At 36.6% G+C, this 27,301-nt stretch overlaps 1 protein-coding gene and 1 long non-coding RNA gene across 5 annotated transcripts; both read left to right on the forward strand.

Moving 5' to 3' along the window:
* Nucleotides 1-47: 47 nt before the first annotated feature.
* LOC142551472 (uncharacterized) lies at nt 48-1,964 on the forward strand. Of its 2 annotated transcripts, none has more exons than XR_012821578.1 (5): nt 48-374; nt 468-625; nt 708-731; nt 932-979; nt 1,691-1,964. It is a non-coding gene; the product is annotated as an uncharacterized LOC142551472 (long non-coding RNA). The 2 variants fall into 2 exon arrangements; XR_012821577.1 differs by having other exon boundaries at nt 468-570.
* A 1,603-nt stretch (nt 1,965-3,567) lies between these two features.
* LOC142551474 (protein ALTERED SEED GERMINATION 2) lies at nt 3,568-27,269 on the forward strand. Of its 3 annotated transcripts, none has more exons than XM_075660732.1 (20): nt 3,568-3,754; nt 4,425-4,493; nt 5,707-5,784; nt 8,414-8,548; nt 8,632-8,739; nt 8,834-8,962; nt 9,862-9,977; nt 10,058-10,175; nt 11,164-11,269; nt 12,654-12,802; nt 12,884-13,054; nt 13,147-13,257; nt 13,488-13,599; nt 14,919-15,256; nt 15,866-15,956; nt 24,775-24,870; nt 25,592-25,662; nt 25,738-25,865; nt 26,483-26,578; nt 27,200-27,269. In XM_075660732.1, exons 1-19 carry the CDS (start codon nt 3,680-3,682, stop codon nt 26,562-26,564), a joined length of 2,283 nt encoding a protein of 760 aa, XP_075516847.1. In that variant the 5' UTR covers nt 3,568-3,679; the 3' UTR covers nt 26,565-26,578; nt 27,200-27,269. The 3 variants fall into 3 exon arrangements, with proteins under 3 accessions (XP_075516847.1, XP_075516849.1, XP_075516848.1); XM_075660734.1 differs by having other exon boundaries at nt 14,931-15,256; XM_075660733.1 differs by having other exon boundaries at nt 12,657-12,802.
* Nucleotides 27,270-27,301: the final 32 nt, after the last annotated feature.

The following is a 27,301-nucleotide window of genomic DNA, read 5'->3' on the forward strand; positions in this document are numbered from 1 at the left end:
ATAGAGTTTAAATAACACACGGGAGCAATATTAGTGCAAAAATCGGGTTATAAGGGGCATGAATACTACATTACATACATATACATACACACATAAATTATTTTATTGGAGAGAGAAGGAAGAAACACTTTTCCCAAACCCAATTCCCGTAGCTTTCCTTTTTCTTCAAAATTCCCGTCACCCTCATCACCTTCAAATTGGAGAAGCCATAACTTTACCGTCCGACGTCGAAATCACGAACGGTTTGAGGGGTTTTCTTCCTTACATCAGTAGCTTCGTTTTGAACCATGAATCGCTACTTTTGATGCTCGTTTCAGCCTCAATCGAACCTTGTTTCGGGACTGCTCCTGTTCGAGTTTCTTGTTCGATTTTAGGTGAGCTATTGCTTGGTTTTTCTTGGTTCTTTGGAGTATATTGAGCAAGGATTTGAAGCTTAAATCTTACCTTGCTGTTCCTGCGTTTTCCAGCTAGTTTTCAGTTCGGTTTTTGGTCGTGAATAGTGTTTTCCGACGTCTTTTCCGGCGAGTAGCAACATTGGACCGCTAACGACTAGTTTATACTTCAATCTTGGTAATTTTGGATCCAATTCCAGATTTTTCAGTGCATAAGTAGGCTGCCCCGAAGTGTAATTTTACTCGCTTCGATTTAATTTCGCTTTGTCGATTTTAATGCATTATATTGACGTATATATTGGGTTTATATTGTAGGTTCGATCGTTGGAGAGCTTTGAGGTATAAATCGAAGAGTTTGTGAATTAGTATCGAGTTAATCGTGTGATTATTTTGGCAGAAATACGGTTATTTAGTTGAAATTTCAGAATTGTTGAAATTGATTTGGGAATTTAGTTTTGATAATTAAAAATCAATAAGTTGAATTAATTTAGTTTTATTGGCGAATTGTGAATTATTCGACCTATTTTTATCATTGTTAGGTCGAGGAGATTAAAGTTGAGCTTGTTGTGATTTTAGAGTCGGTTTAGGTATGTTACAGCTCGGTAACATACAACGGTAAAACATAAATTATGTTTAATTGTCATTCCGTGTTACATTAATCGGGTGTATGACTTGTTGGCTGTTGTAAATTCTTAAATGCCTTCGTTATGATCTATGTTTATTATTGTGACATATTATTGGCATTTAGCATCGGGCATACTGTTATGACATTCATGTTGAGCCATGTCGTTCTTGTTAGCCCATTGTTGATATCCGTTGTTATCTGGCACTGTTGTTTATCTCGGGATCATTGTGTGGCTGATAGGCCTATACACATGAGACCGTAGATGTGATTGAACAATCATGTGGTTAGTGCAGCCTTTTGAGGTGAGCGCTGGGATTGTGTCAGCTAGTTCGATCTGTTGTGCCATCCTGTTATAGCGTATCAGCTGTATGGAGGTCGAGTCAGGGGTGTTATTCAGCACAGCTTGGCATACCTCGCATACTTGGCAGGGCGGTTTAGCTGCATGACGATGTAGCTCCCCTGTGTTGTTGCTCGAGCATTATTCCAGTTGTTATCGTACCGTTTGTTGGCTCCTGTTATCCCGATTATTCGTTGAGCCTTTCATGCATTGCATATCATATTTCATTATATGATTATGCATGATTTCTGTTATTGTTGGACTGTTTCATACCAGAATCTTAACCTCAGTTGTTTACTGGGGGGCTGCTGTGGTTGCTTTTGGGCAGCATGGTAGATCTCCCGAGTCGTTTTGCAGCATCAGGCCGAGGTTCCGCCAGTGGAGCTCGGGATTGAGGTTGGATTTCTTGGTTCTGTTCAATGGAGTCTCCCAGTTAGTCTATATGTATGTCTTGGGTTTGTTTCAGTCTTGTATTGTAGTCTATTTGCCGGGGAGATGCCCCGTGTATCTGTAGTGGTATTTGGTTGTTTTTGCAATGTTCTGAATCGACTCTGTGATATTTATGATCTGGTGAGTATTTGGTAAGTTCTAATTTCTGTTTAGTCCTGGCCAGTGCGGTTATAGGTTGTTTAACCTTGGTTTTGTTTTAATGACTTTAGTTGGAGTATATTTTGATATAAATTGATGCTTGAGTTTTTCTGGATGTCCTATTTACGGGGAGGTCATGCCGAAATTTTTCTAGGCACTGAGGTCCGTTTTAAATTATTTTAAATCATTTCCGCTGTAAATCTAAATCAAACCATTATTGTTTGATCATTATTTGTCATTAGAGTAAATGAGCCTCACATTTTCCAATCCTATAAAATAAGTGTATGAGGACGAAAAAGGTAATTTAGAAAAAATTGAGATTTATTTTTAAAAAAAATTAACAATTATTATACCGAAAAAACTCATGTGAATGTCTTGATGGTCAACTTCGTGGAACGATCTCTGAGCCAACCCGATCCATTAAAAATATTATTTTTTATGTCTTAAGTATTATTTTTCACTTCAAAAATATCATTTTTGTTAGTTATATTATGGATAAATATTGTGTAATATATGCTGATTTGAGTAAAAGAATTCGATCCATGAAAATTATTGGTTTATATGTCAACAATATTATTTTTCACTATAAATATATCATTTTTTGTGAGTTATGTTATTAAGAACTATAGTGTAATATATGCTGATTTGAGTTAAAAATATTACTTTTATATTTAAAAGATATCGTGTAGTATATAATGATTTGAATTAAAATTATTATTTTTATATAAAAAATATTGCTATATATATCTGAGATCATTGCACATGATATCATAATCTAGCACTTTTCGTAACATTGTACAGATAGATTGTTGAACAAATGTTTGTATCAATAGAAAATGAGTTTTGGAATTGGAATTTAAATTCATGGATTAAGAATTCCATCTTGGAATTTGACAAAAAACTTAAAATGTTATTTAAGAATTTAATTTTACAGTTAAAATAATATTATTTGACCTGTATATCACTTATTTTTTTTATATCTTGTTTATTAATAAACATTTGTGTAAACATTTATATCTTTATTCTGATATAGAGGAAAAAAATATTTTTAAAAAGTATAAAAAAAAATCCATATTGTTATCAAATAATGTTTTCGAGAAATAAAAAAATAAAGTTTGAGGTTTCGACCAAATGTTTGATGAATTAAACTTTTAATATTAAAAATAAGATTTTTAATAACTTATAAATTTTTTTGAGTATAGAAAGATTTTATTTGATTTGTACCAAAGTTTCTCAAAATATTATAATAAAACGAGTGAATTTGCTTTACATGATTTCAGAATATCATATTTTATCAAGTTTTTTAAAAAAAATTATGATGTGGATATATAAAATTAATATTAAAAATAATTTTTATTTTCTCCATAATCAAATCTCATAAACTCTCTTCAATTTTGTAAAAAATTTATTTAGTGAACCCAAATGACATAAAATTTCGTCAAATACCATTTGATTTTGAAAACCCTTTATTTGCATTTGGGCCCATGAACAGAAGCCCAAATAGAAGCCCGTTATTAGTAGCCCAATCACTGCTCACACGTGAGACACCTAGAGGACGACACGTGTTCCATTTCTGCCAACATATATATACATGATCGGCCTGTGTTTCTCCCATTAGCGTCGCGTAGCGTGGAGTAGTGGGTGTTTTAACTGTGGAGAAAAAATAGACGAATGCTTGATGAAGAGGGTAAATTGACGATAAACCAGCGGCGATTTTTTGTTTCTTTCGCCTGTTGAATGGAGTCATCAATCTGCTTTAACGACGGCAGCATCACAAATTTCATTGACAGTCGAACAATCGGGGTTCACCATGTTTGTTCTGTTATTAATCTCACATTCGTTGCTGATTTATTGTTTATCATTCTCTGGTCTAAGTGCTCTGTATTTGTCACCAATTTACTCCGAATATACGATTCTTTATAAGTTTCGTATGCTTTAATGAGTTATGGCTTTGATAGGATTGTTGAATTCTCGCCAAGATTTGATTATTAATTTGTTTCAGTGATACGAGGGATTTTATCATCTAATGGGGTTTGCTGGTTAAATTGTTGCGAAAGGAAATGTATGAACCAGAACCTTTGAGTTCTTTTTGGGAATGTTAAAGTTTCTCGAGAGAAAATGGGGTTTCTGAAATGCCAGAATTTATGATACTTTTTCCTGTTTTGGAATATATTTTTTCCAATTTGGAAAATTAAGACAAGTATAAGTACCCTATGAAGTGAAGTAGTCTGAATGTGTAGTTGAAAATATTGAACAAGCATACTGGCACTTGAAACCCTTACGTAGAAGGTTATCTGGAATTTGTGAAAGGTGTGAATTTGTGGTTCTGGTGTTTGAATGAACATAAACTAGAATATATATGTTGAAACTTGAAATCTCTCAAATACCTATCTTTAGATACAATCATGGTGTTTTGATTCTTTAAACCACGGTACTTGGCTGAGAATATTGTGCAATTACTTTTCCTCCATTTTATGTCCAGGATTTTAATAAAGATGTGCAAACACATTCCTCACTCTTGCGAAGGCTGTCACTAGAAAGAGAACTGGAGGTATTTATGAACACTCTCCTTATATTTTGACTTTGATTTGATCTATATGAAAAATGAGTCAATTAGTTTATGGTGCTTTGAGTGGGAGAAACAGCTACCAACATGAATTTCTAATGGCGTAGCCAATAAAAAATTCTTATAATTTGAACAGATACCAAATGGCATTTCCTGAAAATTTTGTTCTTACTTGGGAAATGACTCCTTGTTTCTGCTGTCTCTCAGTGACTTGTTACGACCTGCATGCTTTGAAAAGAGTGAGCTGAATGTCAGCACCTACATTTACTTTGATGTAAAACTTCTACTTTGAGCTTACAAAAACACTACCACTGAAAAATAGATCTCAGAATTGTTTGTTTTAATTAGGTCATTTCTAGTGGCTTCATGTCAAATCAGTCAAACATAATTAAAACTGCACCGGCGCATGCTTTACGAGCTTGTACAATCTTTATATCATTAATTTGATTTATATTCAAATATGGGTAATGTTATAATTTTGAAAGTAATGAAATGTCATACTGCAATTTGAATTGATTATATTTATATGGGGGTCATACCATAATGTATAAATTAATGAGGGACTGAACGGCAATTTGAATTGATGAAAAAAATAAAAAAAAGGAAAAAAAAAACTAAACAGATCATGACACCAAACATTTGTCTCTGTTATGCTATGCTTATAGCCTTAGACATAATAATAGTAATAGTTTTCAATTTCTTTTTTGAATTTACAAGTCTACCGAACAAGCAGCCAAATACCTCAAGTAATATGATTTAAGAAAAAAAACTACTTACTATTTTAAGAGTATCTTTCAGCTAGCTGATCCTTTGAGAACTTTATAGGTAGTCGCTATTATTGATAGTTAGCCTCAAAATTTTTATGTTTACGAGAGGTTTTATTTCATTATGGCCCAAAATATATTTGGGGGTTCATATTGATGCGATTCTATGGGTCATAATAATTTCTTAAGAACTCATGATTTTGTGGAACCTGTAGAGTTTCGATGTGTGAGCTCTGAGTTCTGATACTGCATGTTTATTGGCTGGAATAGCCATATACCAATGCTGATTGTATTTAAATGTCATTGATGTGTTTTGAATTTGTTTCATCACTTTTAAGACATTTTAGCAGTTTGTGTTATGTGTACTTTAATATACAAGTGTAGTGGTTAATTATTATGAATAGTTAGATAAAGGGTTTTTTTTTGTTTGACAGGGACACCGTGGTTGTGTAAATGCTTTGGCATGGAATTCAGAAGGTTCGCTGTTGGTATCAGGATCTGATGATGCACGAGTATGATTCTACTATAGATTATATAAATAATCACCTAACATTATTAAAGACCTAGATTGGACGATGTCCACACTTCTCGGCGTGGTTAATCTTGATGTTGCTTAACATTTAGCAGTAAGTATAGCTCGCTGCAAACTTATGCTCAAGGTCGCTTCCTAATCCACTAGTAAATTTGGAAAAACCTCCTATGCTCTTCATGAACTGCAGATTTATGTACTAATTCTTTATGTTTTCTTCTATAATAATTATCAAATAGCTGGATGGCCAGGGTAATCATATCATTTTGGCACTTTTTTGGTGAGCGTATGATAATAAACTCCCACTTAACAATATGTGGATGACCAGAAATATTATGCTTTCTTTGAACTTTTTGTTTTTGGTTGGCATTGCTCCCTAATTGTGTGCGGTTTAGCACGCTCCCACCAAATATATAGAGTCAAAATTAGTGATTACATTGGATCGAGTATCACCAAATCTCCAAGAAATGCCCATTATAGACGATGAGAAATCACAAAAAAGATTGAATTGATGCGAAAAAAAAAAGTGGAACCAGCCTTGCACATGTGAATGTTTTTTTTTTTTTTGATAAGAAACTTACTTATATTAATTTGAAATAGTTTTTCAGTTACATGAAGTGGACTAGTGGTCCACTAATAGGAAATTATAAAACTCAAAATTAGCAATACACATAAGTCCAATCCCTTAAAAGATCTAGTGTTGATAAACTCTGAAAATCTTTATTAATTCCAATCTAGCTGACTATCTTGAATTTGATCTTCTCCCAACACTCTTCTGCACTGTCTTCCACATCTTTTAAGATTCTTCTATTTCTTTCTAGCCAGATGCCCCAGCATATGCCATGGATCACCACCCTCCAAAAAACTCTTCCTCTTTTACCAACCCATTGTCCGAGATCCGTATTGAACAAATCAGCGGTTGTCTTCGGTACGACCCAAACGAATTTCAGCTCATTCAACGCCCTTGACCACAATTCAATTGCAAGCTTACAGTGAATCAGCAAATGATCCTGCGTTTCCATCTCATTACGACACAACACACACCAATTGGGAGAAAGAGCACAGTTAGGCCATCGCTTTTGCATCAACTCTGATGTAGGTAACTTACCAAGAATTGCCGTCCAAGAAAAAATTTTAATCTTTGAAGGAATCGGTGTCTTCCAAATGAATTTGTTAAATTCGAAGTTTTGGACACCATTATTCGCGGAGAAGAATGAATGGAAAAACGACTTGACTGTGAACTTCCCCGACGGATCCCCCTCCCACAATCTAAAATCATCTACCTCTTCGACAAGCCTAACCATTTCTAAGATACCTAACAACGAAGACAAGTGAACAACCTCCTCCTCTCGGAGAAGCCGACGAAAATGCAAATCCCAGGAGTAATCATTTGACACATTGTCGAAATCAAAGAAATAAGATATTGGCAAGTTACGAGCCGAGCTAATACGAAACAAAGAAGGGAACAAATCCCGGAAAGCTACGTCCCCCCACCAAATATCCTCCCAAAACTTGATTTTAGTCCCCCCTCTAACCACTAATCTCAATAGTTGGTGATAAGTCGGGTAAGTGCTTGAGATAAATTTCCACGGAGCGCTAAACGTCACATTCATCGCCAACCCCGCATCCCAACCATTTTCTTGTAACCCATATTTGCTCCTTATTATTCTTTTCCACAGCGGTTCGTTTTCAACGCCAAACCTCCACCACCATTTTCCCAAAAGTGCTTTGTTCCTCAAACAAATGTTTCCGATCCCCAATCCTCCTTTCTCTTTCGGTCTACAAACTTGTTCCCACCTTACCATATGACAGTGTGATTCACCCTCGTTTCCATCCCACAAAAAATTTCTCATTATGTTTTCCATCTTCGCCGCTACTCCTTTCGGTACCCTGAAAAGTGACATAAAGTATATAGGCAATGCATTCAATACCGCAGCGATCAATGTTACTCTTCCCCCTTTGGACAAAAAAGCTTTTTTCCACATAGCCAATTTTCTGGTAATCCTGATCAAGATTGGTTCCCAAAAAGACATTTTCAATGGATTCCCCCCTAAAGGGACTCGCACATGTGAATGTTTTGGATCCACTAACATCAGCATTAAAGTTTTAAACAATCCCCAATGTACACCTAGGATAAGGTTAGCAATTTCTATCCAAAGAACATTCTTTGGACTGTTTCTCGAAAAGATTTTTTTTCCTTTGGCAGAATGCAATCTTACCATCTGAAAGTCCTAGATTTTGTAAAGAAACTGCCACCGTGGGGGATTTTATCTCAGTACATTTAACTCAAGCTTATTTAATCTATCCTTCATGTTTGTTATATTTTTTAGTTGTTGGTCATCATTAGGATAAAAAATATAGCGAGCAAGCTGTTACGTGAATGTCCCTAATAATTTATCTTCTTTCTCAGTGGCAATAATATGAGTATGACGTAGCATATATATTATTTTTGAACATGATTGTTTAGTTTTCTGCGGGCAGCTTTTCTGTGGGAATATTTCCTTTTATTCTTCCTATTGTGGTAGGACTTCCTTTGGGGGCCTTATTAGTGATGTACTGTCATATAATTTATCTAGCTTTTGATTTGACAATGTGTTCTGTATTCGCTGCAGCTTAATATTTGGTCTTTTTCAAGCCGAAAACTTTTACTCTCCATTGACACCGGCCATTCAGCTAACATATTCTGTACAAAATTTGTCCCCGAAACTTCAGATGAATTGGTTGTTTCCGGGGCAGGGGATGCTGAGGTAATATTTCTTTGTAGATTATCACGTATTTCTAAACTTTTTATTTTTTTTATTTTTGCTGAAGGAATTCTATTCTATTACAGGTGCGACTATTCGATTTATCTCGTTTAAAGGGCAGAGAACAGGATGGTGGTGGAATCAACCCATTAGCACTTTTTCAATGTCACACAAGGAGGGTTAAAAAATTAGCTGTAAACTCTTCTTCTTTCCTTTTAAAGTTATTCCATGTTGACTCAATGGGAGCTGTGCTTCTGTGCTTGTAAATTTATTGATTTTGTTTTTTAGGTTGAACCGGGGAATCCCAATGTGGTGTGGAGTGCCAGTGAAGATGGGACACTGAGACAACATGATTTTCGTGAATGTGCTTCATGCCCTGCTGCTGGGTCCCCTCACCAAGAATGTCGTAACGTCCTTGTAAGTTTTAAGTCATGTTTTCCTCGTCTTACATTTCTGCTGTATCCTACTACATCGTCTTTCTCCTATCTAAAAATCCTTTTGCATTATGCATGTCTCAGTTTTGTCAAAATCTTAAATAGTGTCATCGTCTCTTGTAAATCAATTGTGTATTGTGCCACACCACGGCAAAGGTTTATCATTAAGACCCTGCATTTTAGTTTTCAGGACCCACACTGCTAATACCTTAACATCTATTAAATTAGGTCTCGCATTTATTGTTAAGAGCATAGATGTGAACTAAATAAGTTGACACAAATGCATTAGCTGAGATATTATAGCCCCAAAGCTTTAAATGGAGCCTATAATGTCCTGGTGCTATACAAGATTCCTCTAAGCTGAGAGAATGTGCGAATAATAACAGGGACATATTTAAATTTATCATCCCGTTTTGGACAAATGATTCTTGTGACTATTTTTTGTTGAAACTGGTGACATGGAGTGATACCCGGTGAATTAATTGTTTCACTCAATGTGATCTCATTGGACTATTGTTTTTCATGGGAGACTTAAGATAGAGTTGGGTACAGTGCTAGTAATAGAGTATCATCAGGTTGTATGTACATTATCGAGTATTATGCTGGCAAGGGCTTCAGGGGAAGTAAACGTTACCTTTGTCATCTTTTGCATTGTGTTTTAGCAACTGGGCGGTCAAACACTCATTTTGTATGTTATTATAATGTTATCCAGCTGATTTAGGTATTCTAGGATGTCAACCCCCTTTTCTGAACCCAACAAACAGACACATGCACACATTCATCTGCCATAATGTAATGGTTTTGGATTTTTGTTTCCTGTAAAAAGTAACTGTGTTTTCTTCCACTCTCTGTAAGACGTGGCCTCGTGCTTCTTGTTTGCAGCTTGATTTGCGCTGTGGAGCTAAAAAATCATTAACAGATCCACCCAAACACGTGCTTATGTTGAAGTCTTGTGATATCAGTTATGCTAGACCTCATTTACTTCTCGTTGGCGGCAGGTGGATCATAGTTAATTTTGCTATATACATGTTAAAGAATATTGACTGAATCTAATAATATCCTTGCAAAATTCTTGCAGTGATTCATTTGTGCGTTTGTATGATAGACGAATGCTACCGCCAATGTCTTCTAGTCAAAAAAAGACGCCATCGCCACCATGCGTCAATTACTTCTGCCCGATGCATCTTTCTGACCTTGTTAGTATATAAATTTGTCCTGAGATCATTGCTTCTGTTCTCTGTAAACTAATTCACAACAATTATAATTTTTGTTGTTTATCTGGTAGTTATTGCTTCCATTAGTGAACAGGTGTATCATGATTGTCAGCTATATTGAAAGCCTCATTCTTTTTTTTTTTTTGATAGAAAACTAACTTTATTATAAAAATAGAGCATTACAAAGTTCACGCGGATGAGTAATCCGCAGCAAGGTTACAATTCAAGTTAAAAGTTAATGAGTAATGCATAAAAACCATTAACTCAGTACCCTACAAATTTTCAATCCCTAACTAGGTCTGCGATACACAAATAATTAAAGCGCTCCAAGGTAATAGTCCAAGATGCCACTCTGAATTTGATCTTTTCCCACACTTAATCAATAGATTCGGATGAGTCCTCAAATATTCTCTTATTCCTTTCCAACCAAATAGACCAGTAAATGCAATGAATAATCAGAAACCAGAAATCAGTGAAATTCTTCTCCAATAGGCAGTAGGAGTCGGAGATAAAAGGATCTTTGGCATGCCTCGGAAAAGGCCACCGGAATCCCAACTCTCGTAAGACATTAATCCAATTACCCCTCGAGAATGAACAATGTAGTAATATATGATCTTGACTCTCTTCATTTTTCCTGCATAAGCAACACCACTGCGGGCTTAGCACACAATCCTTCCACCTTCTTTCGATGCTGATGGATTTTTTGCTCTCTTCTATGAGCAGTTTATCCTAGCTTAGTTCTAACTTCAACAGAATGGGTGGTGAACTTTAAAAAGGGGGTAAAATATAATAGGTTTGGTACACCTTTTACCTTGCTCCTTAAGTCGATATGATATTTATTGTGCGCGTCTTTGTGTACAAGTGTGTATGTTGTATACCTGATCTGTTTCAGTTTATGTACAAGATTCTCTGTCGTCCTAGAAACAGAAGCTGCCTCGTAGCTATTATATTATTTATTCTTTCTTTCCAGGGTAATTTTAGCTTGCATCTTACTCATGTCGCTTTTAGTCCTAACGGTGAGGAGGTTCTTCTTAGTTACAGTGGTGAGCATGTGTACTTGATGGATGCAAATCTTGGTACGTTTTTTACGCTTAATTTTCAGTTATTGAATAAAATAAGATTGTGCTTTTCTTTACATGATCCTCGCCTTATTTATATGCTGTTTGTTGTCTAAATATTTAGAGCATGGGGTGATATTACTGTTTCATTCATGTGACATGACTGGGTTTTTTGGGAATATTGGATGTTTCTCAGCAAAAAGTTTATATTGTATGCTGGTATTAGGTGTTTGCTAATATCTAATGATGGGGGTAGAGTTTTCAATATTTTGCTTCATTGGCTTTTGGTTATTAGTTAGAAGCTCTTGATACCTAGATGAAAGAGAGAGGTTATCGTATTTACATGAATGCAGTGAGAGCATGAGTCAAATTATCTGTAAAAGTTAATGCATAACAGCTACAATACCATACCATTTTTTAAAAAAATATGGACACCATTCAGCTCATTTCGAGCCTGTGTAACAGCTACAATGCCTTATCAATTTTTTGAAAAATGAATACCATTCAGCTCATCTCGAGCCTTTCAAATTAAGCTTATCATGCTCAAGCTCGATTGTGTTTGCTTTGTGAGCATAGTGTAGTAAACAATAAAATTCAATTTAAGCTAATTGCTTGAACCCTTTTGCCGCAGCCTTATTTTTGGCAGCCAAATGATGGCAATTTTGTCAGCTAAATGTGGTGGTTTAAGAGGCACCCTGCCGTTCAGGGAGCAAGTGAAAGCACGTCTTTTTTCCTTTTTCTATGAGATTATCCATGTACAAATTTTTTCACCAATGGAATGCTGCATCCATGTGTGGAGGGATTATAACCATGGATGACTAGAGTTTACAACTGAATGACACGACAGGATTCTTATCTAATTCTTAGAGAAGTTGAAACTCAAATTCGGGCTATTTTTCTACTGTAGACTGTCGAGATGGCATCTGCTGTTCTTTACATGAATATCAAGTTTCTTCAGTAAAGCTAACTTCAGTTTTTCCTTGATTGTTCTTCTAAGTTGCTAGTTACAATTGCTGGCTCCTTTTTAATCATGGCTTAGGTATCAGAGCTCTGGTTGATGTAGGATGCTATACATTTTGCCATAAAGATATTTGCAAGTGCAGTTTACCCAACGACCAGCTGACACTAACATGGTTATGCTAGAAAATCCAAGAAATTGTAGTATAATAAGACCGACCAGAGTTCTATAGGCCTTACCCTTCAATCTATCATCCACTGCTTTATAGCCACATAATCTAACCTGAAAGAGCGCTGCTACCATAAGTTTCATTTTTCGTGTCATGGATATATTTTGTTTCTTCTCATGCCAGTTCAAATATATGATTTGATTTATTTGTAAAGTTGATCTAGGTATTAATCAGATTGATTGGAAAATTTGAAGTCATGGAAAGTTTTTTTTTAGCAGCTTCTGGGAGTACAATGAGGTACACGTCAGAAGACGTCACAAAGCTTATCAGCTTTTATCCCCCACACGGTGGAACAGATTTACACTCCTCTGCATGGGGCAGGTCTCTGAATGGTTTTCCTGTAAGAAGCAAGATTTCTGCAAAGGCATGAACCCTTTTCTACTCCAAGTTGATTTATCACTCAGGTTTTTTATTGCTGATGATTAATTTAATTATGTGCTTACAGGTTAAAAAGTGCAGGAAGTTGATCCAGATTGCGCAAAGAACTTTAAAAGGAGAATTGGATTTTTATTATGGAATTGAGGCTTGTAATGAAGTTTTAGCTTTTCTTGGTCTTGAGATTGAGCCGACTATTGTGCTCGAATGTTTGTGTATTCGTGCATCCTTGTTGCTCAAGGTCTTAATGATCTATGTATCTTTCAATTCCTGTCTAGATTTATGCAAGAGTTGTGTTTTCCATTAAATCGACCATTTTTGCCCTTGTTGCAGCGGAGATGGAAAAATGATGTGCACATGGCTATCAGGGACTGCTATCAAGCCCGGAAAATCGATCCTTCTTCAGTTATGGCATTAATTTGTATGGCTGAAGGATTGACCATGGTAACTGAGTGATATTCAGGCAAATTTTTTTTTCGGAGTCCTTGATTTAAATGTTTTAGAATTCACCTGTCCGGTGACCGGTGTGCAATTCTGTGGTTCAGGACCCCTCCGTAGAATATGACTATCGTATAACTAAAGCACTCACTTTGTTTTTGCTGCAGATATGAAGACAATTGTCATTTCTGTAGTTCTATTATTGGTGTTACTGACTCGGTTTGTTGGCATTGCAGTTAAACAAGCACAAGCAAGCCTTGAACTTTGCTATTGCAGCTCAAGCTCTAGCTCCATCAGATTTTGAAGTCATGGAAAAGGTGGAAAATATAAAGAAGAGCATCGCTGCAGGTTGGCCTTTTTCCTCTTTTTTGCCTTTTAATATCATAATTGGCCCTTCAGGGTCATCATGAGCTAGACATGAGATCGAGAATTTTATATAATCTCATCTAACCTGAAAGTGACCCTATATTAGGATTCTCTCTTTTTGGCATAATTAGAGTATCATCACTGGATGCACAAATAATAATAATAATATATGAGTTGACAACCAAGAAAACTATTTAAGGGTAAATCCCAGAAACCCAGTGCAACAAATAAAGGAAGCTATTGCATAGTTTCAAAAGTGTGTGACAAAAATCGACTTCTTAATGACATCCATGACGATATTATATGCATCGTGCATAGCTAATATTTTTAGTTAAGTGGCTTGTGTTTGATGGTTTGATCATATCACATCTAGATTGAAATATTTAAAATTCAAAAAAATATATATAAACAAATATTTACTTGCCACATGTTTTACGTAAGCTACAACAAAAAGAAGAAAGACAATTTATATTATTTATTATTGTTATATTTTATTTTCATTTCCCCAACTAAAACTTTCGATTCTTCTAAAATGCATTTCCTTGTTCTGATTTTAATTTTTTGACTTTTTGTGATTCATATCTATCCAGACTTCTTCAATAAAAGAGAGAACTTTAGTCATTTAATTTAACTTAAAAATGAAAGCGGAATTTCATTAAACGTTTATCTCCCCACTTAAAAAGCGTTATATTCTAATTTTGATTATTCTTTGATAATTCTATCTTAATCATGCTTAACTATCTTGTTCGACAAAAAGTATCATACTCAATGAATTTCTCGTTTCACCTTGAAGCTTTGTTTTGGTAATAACTTGTTGAACATCTCTCATGCTTTCTACTTCTCTATCATGAGTAGATATATTGGGCCCTCTGCATGCTAGGCTAGGATAGACAAATTCTTCTGTCATTCACATTATTGAATATCCATTTTTTTGGTTCAAGTATTATTTGGTACATGCCTGAATGATATATGGTATCTCTAGATGCCATTGCGCTCGATATAATTTTAATGTCTCGCGCCATTAGGTGTTAGATGTATCTATTCCATGCTGCAATAGCAAATCTTATCTTTTCATGAGCAGTAATCATAGTTTCCAAATCCGTTTTATGTGTGAATAGTATGTTAAACTGTCAATAGTATGTTAAACTTGTGATTTGCAAGTTCACCTTTCAGCCTATTAATACACAGAAGCAAATCTAAGAAGATTATAAAATTGTGTGATTATGTGAACCAGCTAATATAATATAAGGTTAAGTACTGGTTCTTAATCTTTGCACAATTCCATGGACATGACTTGATAGTTGAAATTGAAGCTGACATGCATGGCGATGGAGGGTCGAAGTCTGAATATCAATCTGGAAGAGTACTTTCTCTGAGTGATATTATCTACCATTCAGAAGCAGACAGTGCTTTACTAGATGGTCCAGAAAGAGAAGACTCTGACTATGAAGAACTAGAATTGGATTTTGAAACATCAATATCGGGTGAAGGAGGAGATAGTGTTGACTCAGCTATTCTTGATAGGAACTTGAATTTAAGAATTCGCAGGAGAGATGCTACAGCCTTGGAAAATGGAAGACCTAACGATACTTGTGGGTCGCTCCAATTTTCAAGCGAAAATGATAAAGTTCCATATCAGGTTCTTGTCTATTCCGTTAACTTTAAAATTTTGTTCTTTCATTAAGTATCATGTTATGCAATTGCTTTTTTAGCAAACTGTACAAATGTGTCAAGTCTACTGTGAACCTTTCTTTCACTTCATTGTTTAGCTATTTTCCTTTTATTAGCTCTTTATTATGATTTGTAGTTGCTACTGTGATTCGGTTGCGGACTTGTCTTCAGGCTTCTTCGTTTGGTGATGGCTTGTATATCTCCTCTTTCATTTTAGCCATGGTCCCACATTTGGTACACTGTGAATTTGAAATTTTTGTGAGCTCTCTTCTCCACGTTGCATGCCCAAAGTCCTCCGCAGTCCCAATTTTTCAAGTCCTATTACCAGGAGGGGGGACTATTTTCTTTCTCCATAACCCCTTCTTTTCATTTCTTTGCCAGAAGCAGAATTGAATGTGGATCTGTTTGTTTACTTCAATTTTATGGTTCCATGTTCGAATTCTGGTGTGGGTGACAAACACTCGACGCTAAAGTAGTAAACTAACTCTATGAGGCTGTTTGACGATTTTTCATTGTTGCTTTCTGCTAGTTACTTTCTGCATTAGCATAAGAATTTCTTGTCCTTTTCATATTGCAGCCCGAGACCATAACAGATATGAAGCAGAGATATATTGGTCACTGTAACATAGGCACCGACATAAAACAAGCTAGTTTTATTGGCCGAAGAGGTATTTTTTTTATATCTTTTATGCAATCTTTATGTGAGTGAACTCTCAAATAAGACTGCCTGTTGTAAAACACACAAGTGAAGATTTCTTAGAATTTTTTTGATGCACCTTATTATTCTGTCGGTTCTTCCTTTCGTTCTTTTATGCAAATTTCATTACAGGACAATTCATAATCCTTCTAATGGAAAAAGAACAACTAGAAGCGGTATTTTTCAAATTAGCCCTACAGAGAGAATTTTTAAAAAATGCTCTCTTCCTTGTGTAACCTTCGTTCCAGCGCCCAACTCTCTTCCCCAAACAGTGCCCTGTGACCTCCATCATCGTCGACCGCACCCCTCACCACTGGTCCCGGGCCGACTGCCGGTTGCTGGAAAACTTTTGTCAAGCTCAACGGTTTCGTTTTTTTTAGACGGGATTTTTTCTGCTGTACTTAGTGCGTCCGCACTCTAGCTTCATTCTCGCACAACTCCGACGCATTTTTTCTCTTGTTAGTGGCGCATGCCGGTCACGCCTGGTGCTGGAATAGCCCATCGATTTAATCTCGCAAGAAATGTATGCTAAAAGCAGATGGAGTATGCCCTTAGTATGTGGGCTGGTAGCACAGGATGAAGTGATAAAGATTGAACACAAAGTATTTATGTTGCGGCTGGGAAAAGGGGGCGGTTCGATCTGGTGGGCTGAAAGAACTAGGAGATCGAGTTACATGCTGGACTTCGACCATGAGGAGGCACGTTGGATAAGCCTAAGATTCAAGGACTTCATCGCTAACCCCTATTCAAGCTCGGACTTCCATCGATATAGGGGAAGGAACACGGTCTTCAACACAGAGATTTAACAACAAATGTGGAAGATTCGTTGAGGTGAACAAATTCTGTATGAGGCGCAGAAAGCAAATTACAATTGTGCCCTGCGGTTACAATTCAGGGGGATGGAAGATCATATCGGATACCTTGGGTAAGTTGCTGTCAGGGAGTTATCAAAGAAGGACTCAACAATCTATTCTCCATCACGGTTCCAACACGTTGTCCGGGGGCTGGCGGATTTACTTTGGCTTTTTTTCAAGAGTGTTGGGATATAGTCAAACAAGATCTAATGAAGGTTTTTGATGAGTTCTTTCACAGCAGAATCATAAATGGAACAACTAATGAAACTTATAATTGTTTGATACAAAAGAAAATTGAATCGAACAAAGTTAAGGATTTCAGACTAACATCAAGGATTAAGACTGTGATAGCAGATACTATATCCGAATCTCAGAATGCTTTCGTTAAGGGAAGACAAATCCTAGACTGTGGTCTTATAGCGAACAAACTGCTCGAAGAGGGAAGGAGAAAAAAAAAGAGAGGATGGGTTTTGACTTTGAAGGTGGATTTCGAAAAGGCTTACGACAATGTGTACTGGGATTTTCTGGATTTTGTCTTGATGAAAAAGGGGTTTGGAAGAAGATGGAGAAATTGGATCAAAGGAAATGTGTCGAATTCTCATTTTCTGTAATGATTAATGGGAGGGTGAGAGGTAAATTTAGGGCGTATAAAGGGCTTAGACAAGGACACCCATTGTCTCCTTTTTTGTTCAATTTGGTAGTGGATGTGCTGGGTATATTGATTGACAAAGCCAAGGAAAGGAATCTCATAAGGGGGATCGAGGTGGGTAGAGACAAGATAGAGATATCTCACATTCAGTTTGCGGATGATACATTTTTCTTTGTGAGGAATGAGGATCATATTAGGTTCTTGGTGCAAGTGGTGAGATCGTTTTGTGAAATGTCTGGATTAAAATTCAATTGGGATAAGAGTGCTTTGTTGGGTATACACCGTGAACAAGGGGAAGTAGAAATATTAGCACAACAATTGGGATGTGGTAAGGAGATATGGCCTATTAAGTACATGGGAGTGCCTTTGGGTGGAAATTCGTTACAAGCCTCGTTCTGGGATCCGGTTGTGGCTAAGATGTCGAAAAAATTGGCAAGTTGGAAGAAAGCTTTCTTGTCTAGAGGTGGAAGATTAACATTGATATCATCGGTTTTAAATTCGATTCCGATATATTATGTCTCTATTTAGGGTGCCTAAAGGTATAGCGGAACGGTGGAAAAGTTTTCAAGAAACTTTTTAGGGGACGGAGCGGATGGAGATGTACATAGTCACTTGGTCGCGTGGGATCATGTGTGCAAACCGAAGGAAAAAAAGGGATTGGGTGTTGGGAATATTATATTGAGGAACAAGGCCATGTTAGGAAAGTGGTGGTGGATATTTTTTGTGGAAGATGGGACTATTGTGGAAGAAAATCATTGTAAACAAATATGGGTTACAAGAAAACGGGTGAGATGCGGGGTTGGCAAGAAACGTCACGTTCAGGTGCCCATGGAAGTTTATTTCCCGATTATACCCGACTTTTAAGCAGAGAGTTTCAATGAAGGTGAGAGGAGGAAACAAGGCTAGATTTTGGGAGGATAGATGGTGGGGGGAATTTCCTTTTAAAGATCTTTTTCCAGCATTATTTCAGTTATCTACAATTCACTGCCTATATTACATTTTGTACGTTTTGATTATGTCACGTCTACCCAATCCTGGGATTTTCATTTTAGAAGGGATGTGAGAGATGAGGAGATTGCTCAGTTGTCCGAGTTATTAGGTGTGTTAGACTCGATTAGGTTAGTTGAAGGGGTAAATGATTTTCTTGAGTGGAGGGGGGATTCTTTGGGTATTTTCTCAGTTAGATCTTTCTTCGAGTCGTTTTTCCCACATAATCGTTTTCCAGTTTTTCCTCTTTTCCATGTTATTTAGAGAGTTCCCATTCCAAAAAAGATTCAGCTATTTTCTTGGATAGCAACTCAGGGTAAGCTACCGACCTCGGAGATGATTCAAAAAAGATGGCCCGCAATTGCTTTGTGTCCAAACTGGTGTGTGCTGTGTAGAAATGAAACAGAGACTCAGGATCATATGTTTATCCATTGTCCATTCACGATCTCATTATGAGCTAAAACTTTGCAAGAGCTTCGATTGGTTTGGGTTATGTCTAAGTCAACAAAGGAACTATTTTCTATGGATTTAAGACAGCTAACTGGTACCAGTGATAGAATTTTTTGGCAAGTTGTGGTTCATTGTATATGCTGGATGGTATGGTTGGAATGAAATCGAAGAATTTTTTATGACAATGAAGAAACTACAGAAATATGCTCGGAAAAAATTAAGATCAAAATTGCAATGTGGATCGGCACTCACGAAGACTTCAAGAATGTCTCGATAGTAGATTTATTGAGAGATTGGGATTATGTGTATCATTAAGATTGCATTGATATTGTGTGCTTCATGATGAGAGTGGACCACTAGTCCACTGATGTACTCTTTCTTATATTATTATTAATAAAATATTGTTTCTTATAAAAACAAATGCGGAATCAACTATGAGAGAGGTTCGAATTCGATGGGTTCCAACTCTTTGTCATGAAAATATGCTCTTGGAATACAAGGGGATGAGGGGCGGCAAGAAGGAGAGAACTAGTTCGAGCTGTCATACGTAAGGAAACTCCGGATATAGTGGTGATTTTGGAAACTAAGAAAGAACAGGTGGATAAACGGTTCGTGGCTAGTTTGTGGAATTCTAGATTTGTTGATTGGGTTTGTCTACCTTCGGTTGGAAGATCTGGGGGTATACTAGTGATGCGGGATCCGAGAGTGGTGGTGGTCAGTAATAACTTGATAGGGGATTTCTCGGTGTCGATTGAAATTTGTTGGGATGAAGAGATAAATTGGTGGTTTTCAGCCATCTACGGACCAGTGAAGCCAAGAGAAAGAGAGTTATTCTGGATGAATTAGCAGGCTTGAACTCTATCTGTGGTGACAAATGGTGTCTGGGAGGGGATTTTAATGTGGTCAGAAATACAGGATAAAAGATGAATAGCTTTTCAAACACCACGAGCATGCTGTGTTTCGATAAATTGATAGGGGAATTGGACTTCATGACCCTCCACTTTTGAACGCTAATTACGCGTGGCCAAATTTTAGGGCCGAACCGATTTGTTGCCGATTAGACAGATATCTCATATCCGGGGGGCTGGAGGGACATTTTCCCCAATTTCAGACAAACGATGTTACCCAGAATTACATTAGACCACTGTCCAGTGATGCTTGATACCGCAAAGTCGATGTGAGGTCCTACTCCGTTTAGATTTGAGAATGCTTGGTTGTCACACCATAAATTTAAAGATCTAGTCTAGTCATGGTGGAATAATGGGGTTTTTCAGGGGTGGGAAGGGCATAAGTTTATGAAAAAACTTAAAGGAATTAAAGTGGAGGTTTCCAAATGGAATAGAGAGTTATTTGGAGATGTTGGTGTCAGATACACGGAGTTGGCCAATAAGATATATCGGTTGGATGAGTTAGAGGCTGAGGGAGGTTGGTCAGAAACTCTTCATGAGAAAAGAAGATCCGCAAGGTGTGAACTGGAAATTCTGTTTTTCAGAAGATTCCAAATGGAAAATCAAAGAGCGAAAGTGAAATGGTTGAGGGAAGGGGATTATAATTCGAAATTCTTCCATTCATTAATGGCCAACAGAAGGAACAAATCGACTATAGATAAAGTGGAGTTGGAGGACGGGTCTGTGGTTACGGAGGAGAGACAGATTGAAGAGAACATTATTAACTTCTATAGGAATCTGCATAGAAAATCGGACGGGGATGGGGGGTTTCGATGGGTTGGAATGGTGCCCTATAGATAGGCCTGAAGTGGAGGAGTTGGATAGTCCATTTTCGGAGGAAGAGATTAAAAGAGCGGTGTTTGCTAGTGATGGATCCAAAGCTCCAGGGCCGGACGGATTTACATTGGTTTTCTTTCAAAAAAGTTGGGATACGGTGAAGGTGTTTGCTGAATTTTTTCAAGGAGGAGTTGTTAATGGCATCACAAACGAAACCTATATTTTCCTAATTCCAAAGAAACAAGAAGCGATTAAGGTAAATGATTTTAGACCAATTAGTTTGACAACGAGCATGTATAAGATATTGGTCAAAGTCTTGACTAATAGACTGAAGAAAGTTTTGGCAAGTACAATAGCAGAAAACCAGTGTGCTCTTATTAAAGGAAGACATATTCTGGACTGTTGTTTCATTGTGAATGAGGTTGTTGAGGAATATCGACGGAAAAAAAAAGAAAGGTTGGGTCCTTAAATTTGATTTGGAAAAGGCTTATGACAATGTCGATTGGAGATTTCTAGATTATGTGCTACAAAAGAAAGGGTTTGGAGATAGATGGAGGAGATGGATTATGGGGTATGTGTCTAATGTGCCTTTCTCGATTTTCATTAATGGAAGGCCTAGGGGAAAATTTAAAAGGGAGAGAGGCCTTAGACAAGGGGATCCATTATTCCCTTTCCTTTTTAATTTAGTCGTTGATGGTTTGGGGAGGTTGGTAGACAAGGCCAAGGCATTGAATGAAGTAAGAAGGCTCAAAACAGGGAGAGGAAATTTGGAAATTTCACATATCCAATTTGCGGATGATACTTTGTTTTTGGTTCTGTCAGAGAGGCACGTGATGGCATTAGTGGAAATACTTAATTCCTTCGGGCTTGAAAATTAATTTGGCAAAAAGTGTGGTGTTGGGGATTAATTTTTCGGAAGAGGAAGTCGATGGTTTGGCACAGGCTACTGGGTGCAAAAGAGATATTTGGCCGATTAAGTATCTCGGGGTTCCGTTGGGAGGTAATCCTACGACTTTAACTTTTTGGAACCCGTGATATCCAAAATGGCATAAAAACTATCAAGCTGGAAAAAGGCATTCCTATCTGGGGGTTGACTTACTTTGATACAATCAGTGTTGAGCGCTATGTCATCTTACTTCATGTCTCTGTTTAAAGTGCCAAGCCGGGTGGCAAAAAAGATGGAAAAATTGACGAGGGATTTCTTGTGGGATGGAGCAGACGGGGACACGCATTGCCTTATTGGGTGGGATCAGGTTTGTAAACAGAAGGACAGTAGAGGACTGGGATTGAGGAATATTTGTTTGAGGAACAGAGCACTACTAGGGAAATGGTGGTGGGAGGTTAAGTGGAAAGGGAGACGTGGAAAAAATTATAATAAATGCAGTATTTATGGTCTTCAAGATAATGGGTGAGACGTGGGGTTGGCCAGGAATTCGACATTCAGAAGCTCTTGGAAATTTATCTCTCGTTCTTACCCGGCTTTTCATCAATTGGTTGAGGTGGTGCTAAAAGAGGGTAATATCATTCGTTTTTGGGAAGATGTTTGGGGGGGGGGGGGGGTTTCAATCGTTTGAAGAACGATTTCCATCTTTGTTTTGGATATGCACCTTAGTTAGTTAACTGATCCGTAACTTTTTAGATGTTGTCGTTAGTGGAGTCAATTCTAGCTTTCAATGGGACGGGCGTTTTAGAAGAGATTTAAATGAGGTCGAACTAGGTGAGTTCGCTGATCTTTTAGGGGTCTTAGACTCAGTTAGGTTAGAGTTGGGCACGGGGGATTTAAGAGTTTGGTTGGGAGGCTCTTCAGGTCTGTTTGTTGTTCGATCTTTCTACGATTCTTTCTTTCCAACTTCTAACTTCCCATCATTCCCTATTATGATAATATCTGGAAAGTACCTATCCCACAAAATGTTCAAGTTTTCTCGTGGATTGTGGCTTTGGGGAAACTCTCCAATTGTGACTCGGTGCAAAGAAGGTTGCCTGTCTGTATGTTATGCCCGCAATGGTGCACTTTATGTCAGAAGCAAGAAGAGAATCAAGACCATATATTGGTGCATTGCTCTTTTTCGAGAGGTATTTGGACAAAAGTGTTGCAAGAGTTGGGATTTGAATGGGCTTTTCCGAGAAGGGCACAAGACATGTTCATTATGGAGTCGGGCCGTCCAACTCGGAAAAGATTTAACAGATTCTGGTACTTGGTAATACAATGCACTTTTTGGTCAATCTGGTTAGAGAGAAATAAAAATATATTCGCAGACTTGTCGGAGACCATGGATGACGTCTGAGAGAAGATCAAATTCAGAGTTACGAATTGGACGACTAAACTGACATAGTTTAATAATTTATCTATTTCAGACTTAGTTCGGGATTGAAATTTTTATGGTTATGACGATAGTGTGGTTGTGTTTTCTCGATTGTAACCACACTCGTTTTGCGGATTACTCATCCGCTACTATTGTAAAAAAATTTATTTTAATAATAAAGTTTAGTTTCCTATAAAATAAAAAATAAGACTTCTAACGAAAATATTAATGTAGTAATATGTGGTTAATTTTATTTTCTGTCATTCTAACCAAGCCCACTAAGAATGCAGAAGTTACAACAGTGGAATTCTACCCTCTCTTTTAAAATATACTCAACTCTTGGTAAAATTCGTTGGAGTAGATATTGCCGTAAAATATTATTACCACATAAGTTTTTGTAGTGCCTAATTATCGGATTGATGAAGATAAATCTATGTAGGTAGTGACCTCGATATATGAAAGGCAACTTAGGTGAGGGTGGTGATGGAAGGATCCTTTTTGGTTTTTGTATTGTAGATGTATTTATTTTAATGGGTGGAGGATAATATCCTTTTATTTAGTATTAATTACTTTTCTCTTAATGAGTTGTTTGTTATCGTAAATTATTTTTCTCTTAATGAGTTGTTTGTTATCATAAAAGATTTTTTTTTCTATTTTTGTGTATAAGAAGATACTTTAGGTGAGGGTGGTGATGGAAGGATCCTTTTTGGTTTTTGTATTGTAGATGTATTTATTTTAATGGGTGGAGGATAATATTCTTTTATTTTGTATTAATTACTTTTCTCTTAATGAGTTGTTTGTTATCGTAAATTACTTTTCTCTTAATGAATTGTTTGTTATCATAAAAGATCTTTTGCTATTTTTGTGTCTAAGAAGATATTATGACACCATTGAGTATGCTTATGTCAATAAAGTTGATTCTGTATATGATTGATGGGGGTTCATGGTTTGAGGTCCTCAGAGAAGCAGCAGCATTTTTCAAATTTTGCGTAACTGTTTGGGCTAGGATTAAAGAAAGGATAACAGCAAAGAACACTGGGAATCCCTTCTTGAAGCTAATTAATAGTAACATGCACTGATTTGGTAATGGCATTTCATGACCACACCAAAATACTGTGCGGTTTGATTTAAATAAATAGACAAGTTTACTGTTTGAAAAATGGGCATTGCGGATAATCGTACTTAAAGTTTGCTTATTGCTCCTTATGTGACCGAAAACATATTGAGTAATTGAAACAAGATTCGGACCAAATTTACAGAAATTTATCTGGCTGAACTTGTATTAAACAGTGTAAATTGATTCAACGTGTGTCGGAACTTTGGACAAATCATTCCAATTAAGTATTGATTTTCTTGTCCATCTCTCCGCCTTTTTTCACTCCATTTGGAATTAGGAAAAGGAAGATAAGTGAAAAGGAAAATAAGAATGATGTATATCAATTTTTTGAACTTCTCATTCCTGATAAAAATCATACCAATCGAACTAGATGTGGCTGGTCATGAGAATAAAGAACCAACAAACAGGTATACTTCGCTAAGTTCTCAAAAAAATCTGGTTCTGCTAGATTTATGCTCGTAAAATGGTGAAGGTTTATGTTCCTCTTCTCAAATAATTTGAACATCCGACAGAGCACCGATGTTCCTTTCTTGGGATGTCTTGTTTAGGATAGATGGGTGGGCTAAAAGCTGCCACTATTTAGATACAAGTACTTCAACCAAACTAGGTGTGCTTCGAGTGAAATTCTTTCTGAATATTTGGATTTGCTAGTGTTATTTTTGGTTATCTGAGTGACAAAATTGATTGTTTATTAATTGTATTCAGGTGAATATGTTGCCAGTGGAAGTGATGACGGAAGATGGTTTATTTGGGAAAAAAAATCTGGCCGATTATTAAAGATGCTGCGTGGAGATGAAGCTGGTAGTGTCCCCATCTCCACCAAGATCTGTTAGCTTTACAAGATCATTGCAAATGAATTGCTAATCGTTTGATATCGACTAGCTTTGATTTATGTAGAAATGGTTTTCTGTGTGTTGAGTCTTGCAAACTTCGTTAAATCTTCAGTTCTCTTTTTGTTTTTTTGTTTTTGTTTTAAATTAGATTTATTTGCTTATATGACTCTTATGATGTGGATATAACAACACTCTGTTTGGTGAATATCTAATTTGGGTATGGAGTATTGTTGGCTATTTGCTTATGTTTGTGATCCTCTGACAGTGATCATAGGATATTATTTTTCCCAACTTTCATAAGATTTCCAGTTTTTCTGTGATCTCGGTATTTTGTTATTTAATTGGAAGATGTAATGGCACACATTGACTTGGTTAATTGAGAGTTTGTTTATGTTGCTTGAGTTTATTGCTATCAATGGATCACATTTTTTATGCTGGTGCACAATGTACACATTTAATAATGACCTTGAATACATGTCTTTTATGAGATTGAAGTGTTTTTAATTAGAATCTATACTATTGTTGCTTTCATCACGCTCAATTCTTCCCTGCTGTTATTCTTTCTCTGGTCAAGCATTTACCTGCCAATTGAGTTCAAAGTCATTTCTCTGATGCTGGGCGCATGATATGCCCCTGTTCCAGTTACCCTCTCCTGGTTTTCTGATACCACTACTCTTTTTTCTGCACAGTTGTGAACTGTATACAATCCCATCCATATGACTGTGTCATCGCAACAAGTGGAATTGACAGCACCATAAAGGTGAGTGGGAATTTATCATTTTTGTTTATTAGAGCTTCAAAGTATTGTAGCTTAATCACAATTGTAACTACACAGATCTGGACTCCAAATTCTCCCGTCCCTTCTATTGTAGCTGGGGGAGCAGCAGGACCAGAGACTTCAAATGTATTAGATGCCATGGAAGAAAATCAACGCAGATTATGTCGCACTCGGGAAGCAATTTTGTATGTTTGATTAATATATTTACTCTGTTGACAAATGACTTGAGTGGCTGTCGTCTTTTATGCTACATGTTAATTGTATTTGTTTCTACTGCCGCATTGATAGTTAAAGTTTGTTATGTGGTGTTTTTCCCCCTTCACATGGTCATCATGCATAAAATTTTGGCGATCACAAAGTAGAAATTTCTTGAGAATGGCAACTTGGGCTTCATAAATTACCAGCAATTCCACCATCTGAGATTTTACACAAAACAGAGACTGAGTTGGTTGTGGTTCTGGAAAATTGATTTCTGCCAATCTCGATAACTGTCTCCTAGAGCCAGACTAAAAAGATGTAAAAGCTTAGATTGGGAAAGCTGTTTTGTTTAAAATCTGTTTTTCAGCTCAAGAAGAGTCTTCTGTTTTCTTAGTTCAGGTCTATGTTTGCTGGTAAAATATCCATTACGTTCGGTGTGAATCAATAGATGTGTACAAGTCCATTAAGCTCGATCGAGCAAGTCCAGTGAATATACATTTGTATGCTAGTCCACTGTTTATTGCTGAGTCGTTTGGTTGTTAAATGTGTTCTGCTTATACTGGTTCTCATTCATTCATTCATTCATTTTTCAATACCACTTCAGGCCTTTCGAAATCCTGGAGCGGTTCCGCATGCATGAGTTTGCTGAAGGAAGGTTTCATCCATTTGAGTGCACACAAAGCTAATTACGCTTCCATTGGTTAGTAACTATCAGAAACCCTTTATTCTACTGCATTTTCTACAGAAACTTTCTGTATATATACATATATATATCATCTTATGATTGCTTTGATGGATTTATGTTGTGTGAATTTCAAATTCACCTCTTTGTTAATTTATGTATATGTGATGGTAATTACCCCATATGAGTGATTTTAAACCCATTTTTCAAATTTCAATCCATATCAATATTCCCGTCTGAACACAGCCTAAGTGATTTTTATCTCGGATGAAGCTTGTATGCTTTTTGTCTTCGGGAAGTATTCACTCATTCTCAACATATTCTTTCGTCTTGCTTAACCACATCTGTGTAAATACTGAATTTTAATTGCTGGTTTGTGAATGGAGTTTGGCGTATATATATTACGGGCCATTATTCAAATGTGATTGATTAGCTTGTATTTCCACATGTTTCACCTATTTTTTTCCCTCATTCCTATCTCCTGTGCGAGTTTCTGCTTGTCCAAAAAAAAAAAACAAGAAAATGATTTGATACACATGACATTAACGTATAGATCATTAAACATGATGAGATTAGATACAATTGTGGAACATAATATGACAAGGGTCATATTAAGAACTTGTTACTTCTTTTGAGCAGGTGTTGCAAACGGGTGAATTATAAGGCCATGCCATACACTGCTGAAGTTAATTGTGGATGCAAGTCCTTCGTGTAAAGCTTTTAGTGTTTTAGAAACTAGTA

The sequence above is a fragment of the Primulina tabacum genome, chromosome 7 (genome assembly GCF_025594145.1).
Source record: "Primulina tabacum isolate GXHZ01 chromosome 7, ASM2559414v2, whole genome shotgun sequence".
NCBI classification, from domain to species: Eukaryota; Viridiplantae; Streptophyta; class Magnoliopsida; order Lamiales; family Gesneriaceae; genus Primulina; species Primulina tabacum.